The 22,392-nt window shown below is 38.8% G+C and overlaps 1 protein-coding gene across 1 annotated transcript; it reads left to right on the forward strand.

The window, feature by feature from the left end:
• Window positions 1-2,372: 2,372 nt before the first annotated feature.
• On the forward strand, window positions 2,373-3,604 carry LOC100028687 (C-C chemokine receptor type 8-like). Its single transcript, XM_001378623.3, has one exon. The coding sequence runs from the start codon at window positions 2,399-2,401 to the stop codon at window positions 3,443-3,445; it is 1,047 nt and encodes a 348-aa protein (XP_001378660.1). The 5' UTR covers window positions 2,373-2,398; the 3' UTR covers window positions 3,446-3,604.
• Window positions 3,605-22,392: the final 18,788 nt, after the last annotated feature.

Below are 22,392 nucleotides of genomic sequence, written 5' to 3' on the forward strand. Positions count from 1 at the left end.
TTGCTTGACTATGCATATTTGCTATAAAGATCTTGTTTTTCTTTTTTTCAGGGAATAGAAAAAGAGGAAGGTAGAAAGAATAGATGCTTGTTAATTGAAAAAATAATAAAATTTTAAAATAAAGTGAGGGAGTTGGATCAAATCATTCTTAATGTCTCTAAACCAATGAAAACTCTCTTGTCCATAAGATTATTCACAGTTATAGGGACTCTTATTCATTCCAGCCTCCTGAAGAAGTTTAGGGCTGCTGGGAATGGGGGAAAGTTGGGGCAGTAGGGTTGAGGCCATTCTTGGGAGAAGGAGGAGATAGAAGATACAATAACAAGTAAACAAGAGCAAATGCATCTCACTACATTCCAAAGTCAACCACAATTGACATTTGCATCTTTCCTCATCTTACCCACATCTTCCTCTATAGACTTCAGTTTCTCTAATTCATAGTTGACTCATTATGGGAAATACAAAGATAGAAATCTGCTTCTTGAAAGAGATGATATGAACAGAAATGAGATGTTACTTAGGATGAATGGGGAGAGACAAACTTATTCTTTCAAATTTGCTTTAGGCAGTGAGAGTCTCTTTCCAGGGAGTATAAGTTCCCCCAGTTCTAAGGTTTTATGTCTTTTGCATTTCCCCTGGAGAGTGATTTCAAGTCCCTCCTCTCAATAACCCAAGTCTACTTCTTGCAGCCAGGAACACTCTTTGCTCATCTACTACTTTCTGAGAGAGTTGAGAGTTTCTGAGAGAGTCTGAGGATGAGAGTCGATCCTGCGCCTCTCAGAATTTGAGCCTTACGGTCACTTCATAGATGCTGGAATGCAAACAGCCTCATGGTTCACTGCTATCGGGGATTCTGTTCTGGGTTTTGGCTTAACGTGTTTGTCTGTAAACAGGTTAGGAGGAGAGGGAGTTGGTTCAGATGTTATAATTTTTTTTCTGCACAAGAGGAGGGTCAGCATGGTAAACTTTTCATATGAAGATATGTTAGTTCTTATCGCATAGTTATACAGGGTGTCCCAAATATCTTCATGCTATTTTATGCTATTAGGACTGCACTAAGGCTTTCGGTACCTACTACTAGTTAGTGGTTTGCCCAGAGTCACAAAGCCAATATATGTCAGAAGTAGGAGCAACCCCTGTGAAGAATGGACCTACCATCATCGCCAGCACCCATCACCAGCAATGGCAATGGATGGATGGATAAGCCCAGGAGCCCTCCATAAGGGCATCGTCCCTCAAACTACTCTCCCTACTTCTATTCTAGGACCTGCAGCTATCATCCAGGAGAGCAATCCTTGTGATTAATGACTCAACCATTCCCATCCCAAAGGGCAGGCAAGCCAACCTGGCTAAAATAACAAGGATCCTAAGGAGAGAGACAGGAGGCATCATGTGATGGGCAAGTCAAATCACTACCACCACATCCCATCAGACTCAAATGTAGATATCCCAAGACCCTCAGCCCAGAAGCCTCCTATCATGCCACCAGCCCTATTTCCAGCCTGGTCTCTACAGCTGGCATTCATGGAATTAGTTCCTGTGGAGATAGGACCTGGTAATTACTTCTTCAGAGCTTGCAACCCCTGTTTCCCCAGGAGTCTGCTAGTTGATCAAGACCAGGAAAAAGAGTTCTTACTACCAAAGTCCTTGGTTTTATCAATTGGAAAAAAAAAAAGAAACAAATTAAGGGAAATGAATTAACATTTCCTTTGCACACTAAGGACCACAAGGCCTTTCTGTATGACTTGCCTCTGAGTAGGAGTGAGGAGGTGGAAACCAAGGAAGATTTCCTGGAAAAGATTATATTTAAGTGACTTGCCAAGAGTTACAGGCCTCGCTAGTATGCTTCAATGGCAAGACTTGAATTCAGTTCTTCCTGACTTAGAGGCAAATTCTCTACCCACTAAACCACACTGACTATGAAGAGAAAAACAAATGTTGCCACAAGGGGGTTTGGGACCAAGATCTAGTGTGGAAATGTCCTGTGTGAAGTTTATATGATTTAAATTTTCTTGGCGTGGCACCATAAACTGCCAAGTTTTTTTTAAACCAGTGTTGGGAACTGTACCCAAAAATTACCGAAGGGAATGTAAAGAAAAGAGAATCAGAATAGAGAGGTGATGGCTATAGGACATTAAAAGGGAAAAAAAACCAAATTATGTAGATTCCTGAAGGGGAAATGGAGAATAAGGAGAGGAACCAACATCAGATTGTGGTTCCTCTTTAAGCAAAATCTAGCTTATAATAAACACACGCATACTTTGGAAAATATATCATTAGAAGCGGTTTCAGAAAAACTGAGAAATAGTATGACATTTCAAAGGAGGAAAGGGAGGATTTAAGATCTACAGGCTGCCTTGGAGGGACTAAAAAAATAATGTGAAAATTGGGAGCTGAGATGGATTACACCCCGGAGCCAAATGTGTCCGTGACCACAGAAGACTATTATCCAGAAATCCTGGCCAGCCCCTGCCACACCGCATTCACCCAGAAATCCAGCTCTCTGCTTCTTGCCCTGTTCTACTGCCTCCTCTTTGGCTTTGGTCTGCTGGGGAATACCCTGGTCATTCTGGTTCTGGTAGCCTGTAAGAAGCTGAGAAGCATGACTGATGTGTACCTGCTGAACCTGGCCATCTCTGACCTGCTCTTCGTCTTCTCCTTCCCCTTCCTGACACACTACACTCTGGACCAGTGGGTCTTTGGGAACATCATGTGTAAGACCATCTCAGGGATTTATTACATTGGCTTCTTCAGTAGCATCTTCTTCATCACCATCATGAGCATGGACAGGTACCTGGCCATTGTCCATGCAGTCTATGCCTTGAAGGTGAGGACAACCAGGAAGGGCATGGCTGTCAGCCTCCTGGTGTGGATGGTGGCCACTTTAGCCTCTGTCCCTTTGCTGGTGTTTTACCAAGTATCTTCTGAGGAGGGCACCCTCAAGTGCTACTCCTTCTATGATGACAGAACTATTGAGTGGAAACTCATCACCCACTTTGAAATCAACATCCTGGGTCTTGTCATCCCTCTCAGCATCCTTGTTTTCTGTTATGCCAACATCCTCAGACACTTGAAAGGATGTCAGAACCGCCACAAGATCAAGGCCATCAGACTGGTCCTCGTCGTAGTGGTGGCATTTTTCCTCTTCTGGGTTCCCTTTAATATGATGCTCTTCCTGAATTCCCTGCACAACCTGCATATCCTCGATGGGTGTGACCTAAGTCAGAAACTTACCCAGGCCACCCAGATAACTGAGGTCATCTCCTTCACCCACTGCTGTGTCAACCCTGTCATTTATGCTTTTGCTGGGGAAAAGTTCAAGAACCACCTCTTGGAGATCTTTCAGAAATACAAATGGTATTCCTGGCTAGGCAAAGAACACATGGCCAGAACATCTGGGCATCTATTCTCATCACGTTCCTTCAGCACTGACTATATCTTATGAAACATTGTGACTTTGGGTATGTTTCTACCTTCCTTCTGTTGTTTGTATGGGATTCTGGCACTGGAGGAAGCAAAGAGCATGAGCAGGTTTTGGTTACGGGAAGAGACATATGGCAAACATTCGATTTCTCCCTTTGAAATCTCTTCTAAGGATTTTAAGAGGCTGCAGACTCAATCAATATGCATCAACAAGATATCTCAACCAAGAAAGCTAAGATGATCTTGGGCTCAAGGACTAGGGAGATGAAAGTCCCACTCTTCTTTGCCTGGATGGACAACAGAGGCTCTACTTTTGAAGATGGATATTCATATGCTAAGCAGTATAGAGGGAGTTGGGGGTGGGGGATTTTGAAGAGAGGAGAATAAGCATTTATATAGCAGATAGATAGATAGATAGATAGATAGATAGATAGATAGAGATAGATAGATAGATGAATAGATAGATAGATAGATAGATAGATAGATAGATAGATAGATAGATAGATAGATAGATAGATAGATAGATAGATAGGTTCCAGGCACCATAGAGAGTATTTCTACCAAGAAAAATCTCATTTGATCCTTAACACAACCCTGTGAGGTAGATGCTATTATTATCCCCATTCTGCAGCTGAGGAAACTGAGACCAACAAAATGTTGAAGCAACTTACTCAGGGTCATGCAGCTAATAAGAGTCCAAGGTTAAATTTGATCTTGGGTCTTCCTGACACTAGGCCTGGCACTCTTATGCCCCGATCTACCTCTCTAGAAAGGGACCAGAATAGTAAAGAGATTGAAACCCATGTCATCTGAGAATGAATTGAAGTAACTGGAGGTATTTAGCTTGGAGAAGAAAATACTGGGAGGTGGAGGGTGGGGGAAGGATGGTGGAGAACTGAGCTTTACCTTTTTAAGACTTAAAGATTACCTCATGGATAAAGGAAGAGATCTGTCTACTTGGTCCTAGAGGGCAGGAATACAAAGAATATTTGGAAGTTGCAAAGTAGGAAAAAGATTTGTAAGAAAAAAATCTTTGCAACAATTAAAGCTGACTCAAGATACAGTGGGCTGCCTCAGCAGGCAGTGGGCATCCCTTCATTGGAATTCAGGTAAAAACTCAATGGCCAGTTTGTCAGGTATGTTGTAGAGGGGAATCTTGTTCAGCTTCAGATTAGACTAGACAGTCTCAGAAGTTCCTTCCAAATGTAAAATCTGGAATTTGGAAAATTAAACGTCTCTCCTTCACTTTTCCCCTACAGCTGAGTTCATTTGTCATTCTACACATACTCCTCAGCCAATGCTTTCTAGTTTCTTTGCTAGAAAAGTGACCAAATTTATTGCCATTTTCAGAAGCATCGAAGTCTAAGAAACCTTCTATTTTTCTCTCTTCTTTTCCACTCACTACTCTCTTTTTTTGTATTCACTCTCTTCACTATCTTGTCTTTCTCTTGATAATTACAGTGGTGTAATAAAGTGAGCAAGCATCCTATTATTTGTAATATTTACTGCTGCCTTATTGGTCTTTATGTCTTCTGATTGAACCATTTGACTTCTACAAACCCTTCAATAGTGTCTCCTTGTCTATGCAAGAATGTCCACACTTCTTAAGTAGCATTTAACGCTCTCTACACCATCTGCGTCTTCCCTAATTTCCATCTTTATTTTATCTCCATCTCCTTCACATACCCTTTGCTTAGGCTCAGAATAGAATACTGCCACATTCCGAGATGCCCAGCTCAGAGAATCCCTCCTTCCACTCTACCAGAAAATAAGGAGATGCTGCAGAAGAAGTAACAGTATTCACACTGTTTCCTTACACTAATGCCTGGTATCTCGAGAGGGGTCAAGAGGAAAGAGGAATCAATATGGTGATCCTTTAACTGAGTGTTCAAACATTTCTGTTCAATTAAAAACTCTTGAGTGTATTCAGTCTACTATATGGATTTTTAAATTTTATTTGTGAATTACATATAATGCTAATTACCAATAACTTCTATACACCATGGAACATGCACAATAATCAACCTTTAAAAGGATGAGATGATGATGACATAATCAATGTTTTTCAGTATATTTTATTTATACAAAACCCTTTCTGCTCTCATTTAATATATAATACATATTATATATACCAATATATATATATCAATATACCAATAATATTTTGATCAAGCAGAGCATTTGAGAGCAATGTGACTGAACCGGCTTCATTGTTTTCAGCTTTTCATTTTTTGTCATTCTGAATTTGACAATCATAAATATTTCCATGTAAGAAGAAAAGCAGAAAAAGAAGATTGTATATGAAATCATATAGATATTATATAGTTTACTGTTTATAGTTACTTGGTCTAACCTTTTGTGATAAAGCAATTTGGTTCTAAATCAGTTTGCTTAGATTCTGTGTTTATTATTTTTTAAAACCCTTACCTTCTGTCTTAGAATCAATGTTGGGTATTGGTTCTAAGGCAGAAGAGTGGTAAGGGCTAGGCAATGGGGGTCAAGTGACTTGCCCAGGGTCACACAGCTAAGAAGTATCTGAGGCCAAATTTGAACCCAGGACTCCCATTTCTGAATCTGGCTCGCAATCCACTGAGCCACCTAGATGCCCCCTAGATTCTGTTTTGATGACTACCATAGTTGAAAAGGATACTTTAGAAAGATATATAGCCCCAATAGAATCTAAGTTCCCAGAGAGTTTAAGTTCTTTCATTATTTTTATACCCAGTACATAGCACCTAGGCTGATACATAGTAGCTTGTCCATTGGTCCAAATGGAAATACTGCTGTTCAGTTATTTTTTAAGTTGTGTCTGACTCTAATTTTTTTTTGAGTGTTTTCTTGGCAAAGATACTGGAGTGGTTTGCCATGTCCTTCTATAGCTCATTATTAAAAAACAGACAAGCAAAAACTTACCTTCGGTCTTAGAATCAATACTGTATGTTGGTTCCAAGGCAGAAGAGTGGCAAGATCTAGGCAGTGGGGGTTAAGTGACTTGACTAAGGTCACACAGCTAGAAAGTATCTGAGGTCAGATTTAAATTCATAAAGATGTGTCTTCCTGACTCCAGGCCATCTAGTTTCCCAGAAGTATTGAGCTTCACTAAATCACAGTACTCATTTTTTCAATCCCATCCATTGGTTATGAAAAGGATGGATATTTCCATCTTCCCTGATATCAATAAATTGATCTTGCAAATTAATTAGAAGGCATTGAAATGTTGTTTATTAATTTATTTATTTTATGGTTTCAACTCCCACTGAAATGCTTCATTGGGAAGATTTCAAACTTGGCTGGAAAATTCTGTTTCCAAGTTTCTAAAGTATACAGAAATGAAAGGTTGTTGTTTTTTTAACAGGCAACACAGAACAAAGGTTTAGCTTTTAAATGTCTTTTTAAAATTATGGCGGTTTGATCCTCTCATAAAAGAATATGTCAAGGCACAGTATGTACTTAGTGCGAAGCTCATCAAATGATTTTTTCAGTCATTTCAATAATGTCCGACTCTGTGACCCCATTTGGGGTTTTCATGGCAAAGATACTGGAGTGGTTTGCCATTTCCTTCACCATCATCAAATGAGAATGGATATAAATATGTATTTCAAATAATCTTGATAACCTTGAGTTTGGGGAGCCAACGTCTTGTCAAATATGATTAAATCACTGGGGTTTTGAGCTCTTAGAAGAAAGAGACAGTGGCAATGATACAAACATTTTCTTGTTTGCATTTGCTCACACTATTAGTCTTATCTTTCATCTGTGGTTTCTGGGCAGGGATCTTTTGGAGCCCCTTGCCATTTCGTGAAGGTTAGTTTAGTTAAAAGTAGATTTTTATCAGCAAATGCACTTGATCAGGCACAAGTAAACTGAGACGTGGTGGAAGACTAGGGAGGACTTTTAAAAGAAATCAATGGGAGATCATCACTCACTGCAGATATTGAAAAATACACACACAGAAAATAAAAGCAGGAAGAGTGAACTGATACCAACCAAAGAAGAAGAGAGTGGATGAGAGAGAATACAATTACAAATAAACAAAAGGAAGAACTACTCAATCCTTTCTTGAATTTCAAAAACTCTATTAATGAGAATGAATTTCACACTAGAAAGGAAGGGAAGCAAATAAACATTTATACGGTGCCTACTATGTGACTGGCATGGTGCTAAGCACCTTACAAATACAATTATGTTAATATTACTTGGTAGGTACTATTATATCTCTATTTTACAATTGAGGAAACTGAGGCAGACAGGATAAGTGACTTGTTCAGGGTCACACAGCTTGTAAGTGACTGAGGCTGGATTTGAACAAAGGTCTCCTTGACTCCCTGGGCCTGTTCTGTTAGCTGCTTCGGTAGACAGAAACAAAAATGGTTCACGAGGAATTAAAACCAAAGATAAGTGAGAAGATGGTGCTCAACTGGCCTCAGTGTTTTCAGGTCACCCTACTTGAATGGGCTACTGCCTGGAGTACTGAAAAGCTTGTTTCTATGATTGCTAAGTTGCTAATTTTGACACAAATAATCAGGTTAAATGGGAGAAGTACCATAGACTATTTGCTCTAAAAGAGGAAGAAGGTAAATTCTCTAAAAACCACAAGCTTGATTTCAATTCCCAACAAAATTCTTGAATGCATTACTTAGATATAGTTTGTGAGTATTTTAAAAAAGAACTGCCAAACAATACAATTCAGCAAATAGTCATTTAGATGCACAGCACTAAGCTAGGTGCTGAGGAAATAAAGACAAAAATGAAACAATTCCTCTCCTTTAGGAATTTGCATTGTATTGACCTATTGGGGCCATCCTGTGGACCATGCTCAGAGTTCTGGTCAAACATGTGGCCACTTACAGTCATGTATGACTCCAGGGTGAAGGGCTTGCCTTTTGAAATGACAGAGTCCCCTTATTAGCAGTAGAGCCAAAATAACTGATTTCTCAATAGATATACAAAGGGAGCTACTTGGCCCTCTGTTTCTTTCTTCCTTTTAGTCTATAAGTCATGCACAAAGAGCTTAAGTGTCACTATGTCTCATCCTCCATCTTTAGGCTGCCATAGAGTTCATAGCATCTAGACTACATGTCCTCCCTGGGCAAACCTGAGCCTAGGTTGAGACTCCTTCATTGCTATTTTTTTCTCTCCTGATTTTAGGATTTGATTCTGGACATATCCAGAATAAAAGGCTTCCTCGTGAGTTCAAGAGGTGGAAAGGCTTTGGTTTTCATCAAGGTAGAACTTTCTGACTACAAAGGAAGCTTCTGTGTTGGAGAGGACAGCCACCAACAAAAGCATTGACTCAAACCTGGCCATTTTGCCAGGGGATTGATCTCTGAGGATAATTTGAGAATGATGAAGCAATCCCTTTCTGGACCCCATTCAATGGAGGGAGATGTCAAAGATAAGAAGAGTCACCACCCTTACTATGAGTTTGAAATGCTCTATTTACAAACTTTGGGGGAGATCTGCCTGGTTTGGGATGCTCTCTTGGGACTTTTTTGGGAGGAAGAGTATGCCCTTAGCAGCTTTGGAGGCTGTAAAACTATGTACTTGCCTATAAGCTTCTTTCTCTGTTTTTTCTCTTCCTGCTTTATGTATCAGTAACATATTTGTTCCTTAAAAGGAATTTGTCAGGATCCCATCTTTACCAATTACTCTAAATAATTTATTTAAGAGTAGAATTAGATAATCTTTAAATGTTTGGTAAAAATTTACTTGTAAATCCATCTGATACTGATGCTTTTTCTGTCCTCCTCCTCCTCCTCCTCCTCCTCCTTCTCCTTCTCCTTCTCCTTCTCCTTCCCCTTCCCCTTCCCCTTCCCCTTCCCCTTCCCCTTCCCCTTCCCCTTTCCCTTTTCCTTCTTCTTTTATTGTATACCCAGTTCATTGATCTATTCTTTATTTTATTGATATAGAAATTTAAAGATATCAATTTCCCTCTAATTACTTCTTTTGTTGTATCCCATTGGTTTTGGTATATTATCTCAATATTATTATTTTCTTTAACCCACTGATTTTTAAAGATTAAGTTATTTAGTCTAATTTTTATTCTGTTTCTGTGGTCTTTTATTATATATCATTTTATTGCACTGTGATCTGAAAAAGATGCATTCACTATTTCTGCTTTTCTGAATTTAACTATAAAGTTTTTATGTCTTAAGATACAATGAGTTTTTGTAAAGGTATCTGAAAGGTCACTGAAAAAAAGGTATATATTTTTCTATTCTTATTCAGTTCTCTTCAGATATCTACCCTATTTCACTTATCTAAGACTTAGTTTCTACTCCATGACTTCTTTTTTATTGTTTAGTTAGATTTATCCAGTTCTAAGAAGAGAAGTTTAACATCTCCCATTTTTAAAGTTTTCCTCTCTATTTCTACCTGTAACTCCTTTAACTTTTGAAGTAGTTGCAATAAGGGAAGATAATAAAATTGAAGAAGATAAAGCACATCAATCCATTCTTGCATTTTTAGGGAACAGACCCAGTCCCCCTGCCCCCAAGAGGTCAAGCAGTTTATGCAGGTGGATACTAGACTAGGGATGAGAATTAGGAAGGTCAAGAAACAAAGGAATTTCAGGAATATCGAAGAGGTCAGGATGGAATGCAAGGTAATTTATAGCTAACTAGGGATAAGTGAGTAAGTACATGTGAAAGTAAACAACCCTGAATAACCTGAGGATTATCCACTCATCACTGACCTCACACACCTGTGTTTGTGATAAGGTTTGTTTGATTGTCAAATAAGAACCTGTATGTGAAAGGAAATAACTTGGTATCTTGTAACTTATATAAGCTATCCTATAATGTCAGTCTGATACAGCTTCCACTAGGGAAGGCTGTCCCAGCTGGTATATTCTTTATTTGTTCTTTTATTAATAAATCACAGTTCCAATAATTGAAATTCTGGGTGTCCAGACTCGCTCTATGAAGAGCCCCACTTCACTTTTCTTTTAAGAATTTGGATGCTGGGGGCATCTGGGTGTCTCAGTGGATTGAGAACCAGGCCTAGAGACAGGAGGTCCTGGGTTCAAATCTGACCTCAGAAACTTCCCAACTGTGTGACCCTGGGCCCCATTGCCTAGCCCTTACCACTCTTCTGCCTTGGAGCCAATACACAGTATTGACTCAAAGAGGGAAGGTAAGGGTTTAAAAAAAAAAGAATTTGGATGCTATAAAATGTGGTACCTAGGTGAACCTGAGAGGCTAGACTTCAAATCCCAGGCTACCTCTGTTTTGTGTTTCCTTCCCTTAAGGACTTAGGTCACAAATTATGAACCTGAGAGGCAGATGTTTAATGGATACTTTGGGGATCTGAGGATTTCTGAGTTAAGTGTTACCTGCCCGTCTCGAGATGATTGGCACAATAGTTTCTCTGAGGAAAAGATCACCAGCTCCAAGAGAATTCTGAAGCTGAAATAATTAAAGAGGAGGCATGTATCACTGATACCGACAAGATATTTATAGACTTAGTATTTCTAAACTTCCTAAGACTATAAATGCCCAGTTTCATTAGATTCTTGCAATGACTTCATGAAGCAGGTAATGCAAGCATTATTATGTCCATTTTACAGATGAGGAACTCAAAATAGAACAAGGTTACATGATTTTCCTAAAGTTACATAGCTAAGTAAGGAGCTTAGCTAAACCTTCAGCCAAAGATTCCACAACCTTAATGTTTTTTTCTCTCTTATTGGCTAAGTCAAGTCAAATTAATTAGCATTTGTTAATAGCCTGCAGCACTGTGCTAAGTGCTGGAGATATAAAGGCAAAAAGACCCAGGGAGCTCACTGTCTGATGAGAGACAACATGTAAACAAATGATGTACAAAAAAAATGAAAACAGGAACATGTGGAAATTATCTGAGGGAAGCCAAGATTAAGGAGGACTAGGGATAGCTAGATGACTCAGTGAATCGAAAGCCAGGCTCAGAGATGGGAGGTCCTGGGTTCAAATATGATATCAGATATCTCCTAGCTGGGAGACCATGGGCAAGTCACTTAACCCACTTGCCCAGCCTTTCCTGCTCTTCTGCCTTGGAACTGATACTTAGTATTGATTCTAACAGACAAGGTAAGGAATAAAAAAAAGGATTAAAAAAAAGATAAGAAGGACGACAAAGAACTTCTTAAAGAAGATTGAGCTGTTGAGTTGCCCTCTTCTGGGCAAAAACCCTTCTCCCAATTTACTTTCTGGTAGGAATCTCGGCTGAGCTACTGCTGCCCCCTTGTGGTTTCCAGCTCCTATGCAGCCTCTTCTATCTAATGAAGGATCTATCAGCTGATGAAATCTACAGCAGGTCTTTTGTGATGGTTATTCCTGTCCCTTGGCCAAAAAAGTCTTTTGTCCTTGAAGAAGAGAAAAGGCCCTTGTCTGTCCTGGGATAGCAGAAAGGGTGCTGGTTTTTTTTTTTTTTTCCAAAGGATTAGGGTTTGAGAACCAGCTGGGACACAACCTGGCTGACCTTGGGCAGGTGGGCATCAAAACAACAAATAATGATGAGAATAATAAACTTTATTATTCAATCATTTGGTGACCATAAAGGAAAAAAAGAGGGTCAGTGTGAATTTGGGGTAACCTTTGGGAGAACTGTTAGTCTAGTTGAATGTATTTCTTTGTGTGTTTGGGGTTTGACATACTTTAACCTGGGGTAACAGCAAACATTTGACAATATTTTAAAAAGGACTCTCTGGTTAGTACCAGTCATCAGGGAGAGTCATTGACTGGCATGTCCCTATTATCAAATCTTGAAAATAAAACACATCTAGATACTTTCTTTCCTCCTCTATCCTCTGCCAATAAAACAAAACAAACTTCTCAGTCTTAAGAAAGCTCCAATTTAGCTTTATAGAATAATAATCTACCTGCCAGATAAAGGAAGAATTTATGACAAGCAAAAGAATTACAGAAGGAGAATTTTTATTATAGTAAATGTAAAGGTTTTACACAAATAAAATCAATGCAACCAAGATCAGAAGAAAGGGAGAAACCTGGGTGAAAAATTTTTACAGCAAGTATTTCCAATAAAGGCCTTATTTCAGTTAGATCTATAAGAATATAAATTATATCCCAAATGATAAATAGTCAAAGAATATGAATAGGTCTTTTCAGATAAGAAAAATCCAGGCTGTGTATAATCACATAGAAAAGTGCTCTAAATTGTTTCATTAAAGAATGTAAATTCAAACAACTTTCAAGGTACCACCTTACATCTATTAGATTGGCTAATATGAAAGAAAAGTAAAATAATAAATACTAGAGGGAATGTGAAAAATTGGAACACTAATGGACTGCTGACAAAGTTGTGAACTGATTCAACCTTTCTGGAGATTTGGAACTATGCCCAAATGGTTTTAAAACTTGCATATCCTTTGACCCACCAACTCTACCACTAGATTTGTATCTCAAAGAGATTTTTAAAAATGGGAAAGGGCCTATTTGAATTTTTTCACCAAATAACTAATATTGAAAGATGTTTTACATAATTACACAAGTAAAATTTACATAAGATTGCTTGCCATCTCAGGGAGAAGGGAGGGGAAAGAAAAAGAGTGCTAAGGGAGGAAGGTTAGAATTTGGCTCCAAATTTAAGAATAAAAATTGTTTTCATGTAATTAAGAGAAAAAAAATTAAGCTCCTGCTTATACTCTACCTTCCAAAGTGATTGATCTCTTCACAAAACTGTGGCTCCTGCATGGCAAATTTATTTCCTCTCCTCTTCTAAGGGAGATATGAAGCATTCTAACTGCAAAATGGACAAACCTTTTATTTTGTTTATAAGGGTGAAAGGTGACTTAGGAGAGGGTCTTCCTGGGAAGGCTCTTTGTTTAACTAGCACCTTCATGTGTTTCTATCTAATTTTTTACTGGCAGAAATGGTACTTAGATATAGCTGAATTGTAAACAAGTGAAAAAGATGAATGAAATTGGGCTCATTCTAAATTTTAGAATTTCTTAATGAGCAATTAAGACGGGTCAATTCCCCATACACCTTTAAAAAAAAGAAAAGAAAAAGCAGAGAGGGTTGCCCAAACTTTTAGTTTTTAAAAGTTAATAGAGCAACTTTGGGTTGCCAGTGGCCTTAAAGGGAAGATAGGAAATGCCTTTGACTTCCATGCAGTGAGGCAAAAACCATGACAGTTTCTGGGAGCCATAAATGAAGTTTACTGAAAAGACAGGCTGAGCAAGAAGGTCCATGTAAAGTACAACTCCAGAAAAGATCAATAGGGGACCCAAAGAAACTTTTTTGGGCTCAAATACAGTACATGGGCCTTCAGGACCTCCTCAGCCTAGGGGACTGTGGAATTCCTCATGGAATGTACCTTTAGTTTTATTACCAGTAAAGGATTACCAATACCTCTTCCTCCACATTTCTTCCCACACTCTTTTCTAAAATATCTACTAAAATTATGGTCAAAATAAAATAAAACAAAAACTGCTTGTGGTTTCCATGCCATCAAGCCTTTAACAATCAAGTCAAGCTATCATGCTTTCAGAAAAACTAGGAATAACTTGTAGGGATTGATGCAAAGGCAAGTGAGCAGTCACCATAATAATTGGTACAATGACAGATAGTGTTGTTAGGACAAACAACTGTGAAAGACTTAGAAAATTTGATCAATATCATGAATGATCTCATGTGAAAATTTTCTTTTCATATACTGTATTAATTCCTATATATTCGGGAGAATTACTGTGTATTGCTTTATCTGGGGTCTGGGTCTGAGATACAATCCCATCTGCTGCTTTTTGTATTTTCTCTGTACTTGGGAATCCCAAGGAATAGCTTCCTTTTAAATAGAATTTGATTACTAAATGAAGGGGAATAGAATTCCATTTCTGCCTACCTGTCCACTTGGGGGGATGGGGCGGGGTGGATAAGTTGATGGGCTACCTCTTAATTAGCTATGACCAATTAAAGATGTCTTGGGATGTTCAAGGAAGGGTCTAAATCATGAACTCCTAAAATCTATTAAGCTGCTTGATCCACCTAGTCACTAAAGGGCCATGGAGACCAATTATCATTTTACTGGATATGATGCTGGTCTAAACAATAAACCTGGTATAATCAATTTTCTACCACAAGATCAGTCTTTCCAGATAATTTTAATTATAACACAGAATTCCAAAGGACTCATGAGAAAACATGCCCCTCACCTCCAGAAAGAGAGGTGATGGACTCAATGTGGTCATAGAGGCAACCTTCTTTTGCTGAACATGACTAATGCAGAAATTTGTTTGACTTGATTATATAAAGGTAAAAGGTTGGTTTGACATAATATTTACGAGTTAAAAAAAGATTGTGGTCGCCAATTTTAAAATATCATAGCTTAAGTCAAAATGTCTTTTAGCAGCTTTTATTTACAAAGAGTTGGAAAGAGTGAAAGTGGGAAAATGTAAATAAAGAGACAGATTCTTGACAAGCTTACCAGCCCTAAGAGATGCTCCAGTGAAGTGAAGTCTGGTTCAGCACTCCAGCAGAAGGATCCAAGTGGAGCCTTCAGCCAGAAGTCCACCAGAGCAGCCTCCTCTACAGCCTGAGTCACTCACCCAGCAAGCCTACACAAGATCCAGGGAAGGAGTCTCCTTCAAAGCCAAGTCAGGAATCTCAGCTGTTTACTCCAAATTCCAGGAAAGGAATGTCTCCAAGCCAGAATCCAGGATGCCATGATTTTTTCATAGTCCTTTTTCCTTGTCACTTCTTGTTTCTCGCCCTTTCACAGAAACCAATTGCAGTCATTCAATTTTCCTAGTTTTACCCAAGGGTGGGCAGTGCTTGTGGCCTTTGGCGGTGTGAACTAGTGACTTGTGAACTACCTTACCTAATGATTAAGTGGGGTACTTTAAGTTCTTGATTTGATTAGCTAAAAATAGACAAGGAGAGAGTTAATCTTTGTCTTCACAACTATATATGTTTGTGACCTAGTTTAGTTTTCCTTGGTTTCTCAAAGAAGAAAGAAGGGGAGGTGCTGAGAAGGCCAGGATTCAGAGGTGAAAACAAAATAAAATGAAAATTTAAAAATAAGCCCATATTCTTGAGTATTTATTTTATCTATTATACTCTAAGCACTGGAGATACCAAAGGAAACCAGTGCCCAGACTTGCTACAAACCAAAGGAAGATACCACCCCAAAAGTTTCTAGCTGGGTTTTTCCCCTACCAAGACTATCAGCCAGGGCAAGTGATACAGTGATTTCTCACAGGAGGGTGGTAACAAAAGGAAAGATCAGAATAGCAATCTTGGGACAAGTATTACCTGAACCATAATCTTGAAGGAAAGTAGACTTTCTGCAGGGCAGAGGTGAGGACCTAGTGCATTCCAGGTCAGTGGAAAAGGAAGATTTCTTGCCAGGCAGAGAGAATATATCTACTTGGATGAAATGAAAAAATGAAAAGTTTTTCTGAGCCCAGAAAAACAGACTGGAGGTCCGATTTTGAAGGTCTTCAAAAGTGAAATGGCAGTATTTGTACTCTAAGGTTCAGGAAAGAATTGTGAAGGTTTTGGAGCAGAAGAGTCTATCTCCTGAGAAAGCTCATTTCCTCATTTCCTTTAGGAATAGAATTATTGGGAAATGTTTCCTTCATTTATACAGAGTTTAGGAGTAGCAAAAAAACCTTCCTTGTACAATTTGGAACTATGCCCAAAGGGCTTTAAATGGCTGCCTGCCCTTTGATCCATATATACCACTGCTAGGTTTGTACAGTAAAGAGATAGTAAGGAAAAAGATTTGTACAAGAATATTCACAGCTGCACTCTTTGTGGTGACAAAAAGTTGGAAAATGAGGGGATGTCCTTTGATTGGGGAATGGCTGAACAAATTGTGATATCTTTTAGTGACAGAATACTATTGTGCTCAAAGGAATAATAAAGTGGAGGAATTCCATGTGAACTGGCACAACCTCCAGGAATTAATGCAGAGTGAAAGGAGGAGAACCAGGAGAACATTATACCACAGAGACGGATACCCTGTAGCACGGTCGAATGTAATAGACTTCTCTACTAGCAGCAATGCAACAATCCAGGACAATTCTGAGGGACTAATGAGAAAGATGCTATCTGCATCCAGAGAAAGAACTGTGGGAGTAGAAACACAGAAGAAAAACTGCTTGATCACATGGTTTGATGGAGATATTATTGGGAATGTAGACTCTAAATGACTAATTTAGTGCAAATATTAGTAATAAGGAAATAGGTCTCTCTCAGTGATATATGTAAAACCCAGTGGAATTGCTTGTTAGCTATGGGAGGAGAGTGGGAAGAGGGGAGGGAAAAATATAAATCATAACCATGGAAAAATATTCTTAATTAAATAAACTTAAAAAAAAAGATTATCCAAGAGGAGGCCAAGAAGAACCAGGAGGAAAACAGACAGTTCCTTGGCTACCCTACATACCTTCAACACAGATAAAGAGGAGGAGGAGGAGGAGGAATATGAGACATGGAAAGTTCAGGAGCTAAAAGGAATCAAATAGGACACAGATTCGAGAAGCCATGGAGAAGGAGAAAGCACAGATTGAATTCATGAGGAATCTGACAGAAAAGGAAAGACAAGCTGAAATTTGAGCAAATGGCAAAGTAATAACCAACAAAACTGTGAGGGGCAAATACAAGCTCTTGTAGAAATACTATCACTGGGGCACTTTCTTCATGGATGAAACAAAGAAGTTTACAAGAGAGATTTCAGTGCTCCCATCTGGAAAGATCATTTCAGTAAGACTACTCTTCCCAGAGTTACGCAGGTCAAGAACTTTGAAAGATTATGCAGAACCAAATGTACCCATCTTAGGGATCAAGACACCACTTCCTTTGATTTAGCTTGGGGTCAGCAGAGTGACCAAAATACCAAAATCTTCAAGCAGAAAGTAGCTGAGTTAGGAAATGTACTTGAGAGACCATCTGCCAAGAAGAAGAAAACTGCCTAGGATTCAACCACCTACTTCCCTAACTATGAACACCTGAGCAAGCCTGGTTTGGTTTTTTAATCATTGCAATATTACTTATATATAACTTCTCTGGGACATTTTGAGCCTAAGCACCCTTCTGATGACATCCAAGGGGACCTTAAAACAGGGTAAGAGGACTTTTTCTTTAATACTGAAAGCAATGTCCAGCTATGAGCTAAACCTGGGCTTTGTAACTGGACCTCAATTTGTTTTCATCACTTCTTTTATAAACTCCGGATTCTAACAAAGAAGTAATACAATATCTCCTTATAGTTGGAAGAAGTATCATATGGAATTTAAGCTTATTTTTGTTTTGTTTCGAACCCCCCAAGAGTGATATTTGGCTTTGAGTTCCTTCATAATTTGGCCCATTTCTACCTGGTGTTACTGTGAATGGCAAGGCAATGCCCTACCCGCTGGCTCCATTAAGAAGCTAGGTGATTTCAAATATCAGACTGCCAAGGACATACTTGGAAAAAAATATTTACAGCGACACTTTTTGAGGGGGTAAAGAACTGGAAAGTGAGGGGTGTCCATTAATTAGGGAATGACTGAATAATCTGTGGAATATGATGGTGATTGAATACTGTTGTGCTCTAAGAAATGATGAGCAGGGTGATTTCAGAAAAAGTTGGAAAGATTTATGTGAACTGATACAGAGTGAAATAAGCAGAACCAGGAGAACATTGTGACAATAACAGCAAGACTGAAATGATGACCTACGAAAGACTTAGCTGCTCACACAACTACAATGATCTCGGACAATACTGAAGGACTTATGACAAAGAATGCAGTCTACCTCCAGAGAAAGAACTGTTGAAGTCATTTTTTGCTTTTAGCAAAGCTATTCTGTTACTGGCCTATTACTGAAGATCAGTGCAACCATCTGAATATATCTAGAACTCGCCTCCAGTGAATTTCATCAAAATTAAAATTTCGATACAAGCATGTCCCTCTCTCCTAAGCACTTCTGCCATACTGAGAGGTTACTTTTTAAAGACAGAGGTGCAGCAAATGTCAATCCATTTGTGTTTGGGAATCCTCTCAGATAGTATGCCAGTAGAATGTAAGACCTTTGTTTCTCTCTCTGAACTATAGAACAGATGGCTGGTGAAGGATTTTGTTTTGCTTCTTAGCTAGTAACAATTCTCCATGATTGAAAGGGACTCCAAATCTGCACTCCTGGAGTTACCTTACTGCTCTGGCAAGACCAGGAGTTTAGGAATTGGTGAAAAGTGATTTTGGAGCCAAATTTTCAGACTATACTACTGAGTAAAGTATGGCTGTTGGCACAGTGATAACCATGCCTTTATGTGGACAGGTTACATTTGCACTTTTTAATGTGAATTACTGTATTTCCTTTCTAAAAGAAGTTGATTTAAATTGCTAAAAAAAAAGGAGAAAGCCCAAGATGGGAGAGATCTGGCTAAATGGCTGTTAGAGAAAATCTTGGGGTTTCAGTGGTTGTTGAAGTCAGATTCAAAATGACCTGGTTTACATGATCTTGGGCAACATTATCAGAGGCATAATGATCAGGATCAGGGACAGCTCAGAAAAAAAGAATTCTTAGTGGAGTTTACATGGGATATTCCTAGTACACAAAAGCAACTGTGAAGATAGAATTAACTCTCCCTTTGTCTATTTGAAATTAATGAAATCATAAACTAAAAATCCAAAAAAAACCTGAAATAAACTAAAGTGAAAAAAATTATGCTTTGGTCTGCATTCCATCTCCAACAGTCCTCTCTGGAGGTGGAGAGCATTCTTTGTGATAAGTCCTTCAGAACTGTCCTGGATTACTGGATTGCTGAGAGTAGTTAAGTCTTTCACATTTGATCATCCATTGACTCTGTGCAATGTTTTCCTGTTTCTTCTTATTTCACTCTTCATCAGTTGATGTAGGTCTTTCCAGCTCTTTCTGAAACCATCCTGTTCATCAGGTGAAAGGGAATTCTTTAATCTCTTTGTCTATTTTGAGTCAATCAAGAACTTAAAGAACCCCAACTTCCCACTAAGTAAGAGAGTTCACAAGTCACTGACCAGAAAAAGTTCACACCTCCAAAGGCCACAAGTAGTAATAAGTACATATTATTTAACAAATGCATTAACAATTTATTATTATCAAAGTCACCAGTGTAGCCATATGTTTCTCTTCTTTACCATGAAGCAAAAAAGAGGGTCAGGGTGAGTTTGGAGCTTTGAGGAATCCTTGGGAAAAGTGCAATTCTAATTGTATGTATTTCTTTGTGTGTCTGGGGTTGGACAAACTTTGACCTGGGAGCCAGCAAACATTTGACAATATTTTTAAAGTAATTCTTTAACTAGTACTGGTCATTCGGGAGAATCATTAAGAATGCTTTTCCTGTTATCATCTATTGAAAACTAACTCCTAGATACCTTCTTTGCTTTCTTATCTTTCCCTTATTAAAGGAACCTCTGCCAACAACAACTTCTCTTTGGTCTTCAGAAAGCTCCTACTTGTAGTCTACCCTCCAAAAGGGATTGATCTCTTCACTAAACTGTTGTGCCTGCATGACAAACTCATTCCTCCTTTTTGATGGAAACCATTTTCATTGTGAAATGGATGAAACCGTTGTTTGTAGGGGGAAAGTTGACTTAAGGAAGGGTCTTTGTTTAAGTAGCCCCTTCATGTGTTTCTATCTAGTTTTCTACTGGGGCATGGGAAGCTATTATGCTCCTCATTATAGAAATGTTGTTTACATGTAACTGAACTGTAGACAATTGAAACATGTAAAGGAGATAAGAACCATTCTAAATTTTAGAATTTCTTAAAGAGTAACTAAGAATCTATCCACATCCTCCCTTCAAAAAAAAATTGGAAGTGAGGTTGTCCAGAGTTTTAAGTTCTAAAAGGTAACAGAGTAGCTTCTGGTTGCCTTAAAACTCATTCAAGCAATGCCCCTGGCACCTAAGCAGTACAGCAGGAACCACATAAGCTCAAGGCCAGTGGTGTCCAAGAACCATGACTGAGGTTCCCTGAAAGGACAATCTGGGCAAGAAGGTCCTGAGAAGATTGGATTTGGCTCTCCTCTGATTGTAACAAAGAAGCTATTTAACTCTTCTTTTATATTGTGTGAAGATTAAGTTGTAATCCCCTGTCTATTTTTAGATTTTAATCCCTAAAGTGTTAACTCAGTATTTAAAGTAGATCTACCCATTTTAACCACTAAAGGTGTGAACTAACCACTAAAGGTGTGAACTAACCACTAAAGGTGTGAACACCAATTTCCTACATTAAGTGGGAGGTCTCTGACCCATGTGTGAAAGAGTGGGCAGTCCTTGAGAGGAGTGTCTGCTGTGATTGGTAGATGCAAAGTTTAGAGGAGGTGACACGAGAGGAAAAGGTATTTAAATAGTGGAAACAGACATAGATTCAGTCACTCGGAACTGGAGTAAAGACAGACACTTGAAGAGAGACTGGGAGAAGATCCAGATTTGGGTAGATACTGGAAGACAGACACTCAGAGTGAAGACACTTGGCTGTGGAACTGGACCTCAGGAGCAACTTGTACAGGATAACAGACCTCAGACTGCTTTCCTTTTAGGTGGTCACAGTGGTGAGTGTAAAGGCTGACTTCCTTGCCCTTTCTGGAGGTATGAACCTCTGAGAAATAAAAAAAGTCATCGACTTGAGACTCCTTTCCCCTGACTGGTGTCTTAGAATTTCTAACTGGTTCAGAGGAAGCCAGAGCTTTTTCTCTCTCTTTCTCTTCCTTAATATCTTCTCTCAATTGTAAAAATAAACTACCACAATTCCATTTACTTGAGTAATTCATTTTGGGATTTAGAAATTAAATCCCTGGGGACCACCAATTAAATATTAAATCCAACCATAAAGTTAACATTTTGGTGACCAGGATGGGACCAAATTTTAATGAATCATATGGCCCCGGAGCACAAGGTTTTGCAAATTCACTTAATAGAGCATCTGGACATTATTTTGATGAAAAGAATCTTTGGGGTCCATGGTTGGGAAACTTTGGTAATCTGCCCACACCAATTGCAGTAGGAAATATTCAGTCATCTCAACAGGTTCTCTCTGGTGTTACTCAGCCTGTAGCTTTTGGACAAGCACAACAGTTTTTACCAGTTCATCCACAAAATCCAGATACTTTTGTTCAGAATCCAGCAGGCACTCTTCCACAAGCATATCCTGATAATCATCTCAGCCAGGTTGATGTCAATGAACTGTTTTCTAATCTGCTAAAAGCAGGAATACTTAAATTATCTCAACCCCATTCAGCAATAACTCAAGTAAATGAAGGTACTGCACAGCCTCCCCCTAAGGAAGAAGACCAAGGTGTTCCTGACCTCACTAATTTCAAAGTTGAAGAACTGAAACACCGTTATGATAGTGTTATAGATAGACTATATACTGGTATCCAGTGTTCTTCTTGTGGAATGAGGTTTACAACATCACAGAATAATGTCTATGCAGACCATTTGGACTGGCATTATCGACAAAATAGAACTCAAAAGGATCCTAGCAGAAAAGTTACTCATAGGAGGTGGTACTACAGTTTAACTGACTGGATAGAATTTGAGGAAATCGCTGATTTGGAGGAATGTGCAAAGAGCCAATTCTTTGAAAAGTTACATGAAGAGGTTGTGTTGAAAACCCAAGAAGCTGCTAAAGAAAAGGAGTTTTGGAGTGTCCCTGCTGGACCAGCTGGGGTGGTAGAGAGCTGTGAAATATGTCAGGAGCAATTTGAACAATACTGGGATGAAGAGGAGGAAGAATGGCATCTAGAAAATGCTATCCAAGTAGATGGATATATTTACCATCCATCATGTTATGAACATCAAAATACATCTTCATTTGATTGTACACCATCTCCCAGTGATCATCAGGGGAGACTGTGAAGAGTGGATTTGGCTCTCCCCTATAACAGTGAAGGTACTTAGCTCTTCCTTGATTGTGAAGATTAGATTAGGGGATTACAAAGTGTTAACTGAGTATTGTGATAAAGGATGAAAAGGTTAATTGTATTATAGTGTATGTTCATATGTAA

This window comes from Monodelphis domestica, chromosome 5, assembly GCF_027887165.1.
Source record: "Monodelphis domestica isolate mMonDom1 chromosome 5, mMonDom1.pri, whole genome shotgun sequence".
Taxonomy (NCBI): domain Eukaryota; kingdom Metazoa; phylum Chordata; class Mammalia; order Didelphimorphia; family Didelphidae; genus Monodelphis; species Monodelphis domestica.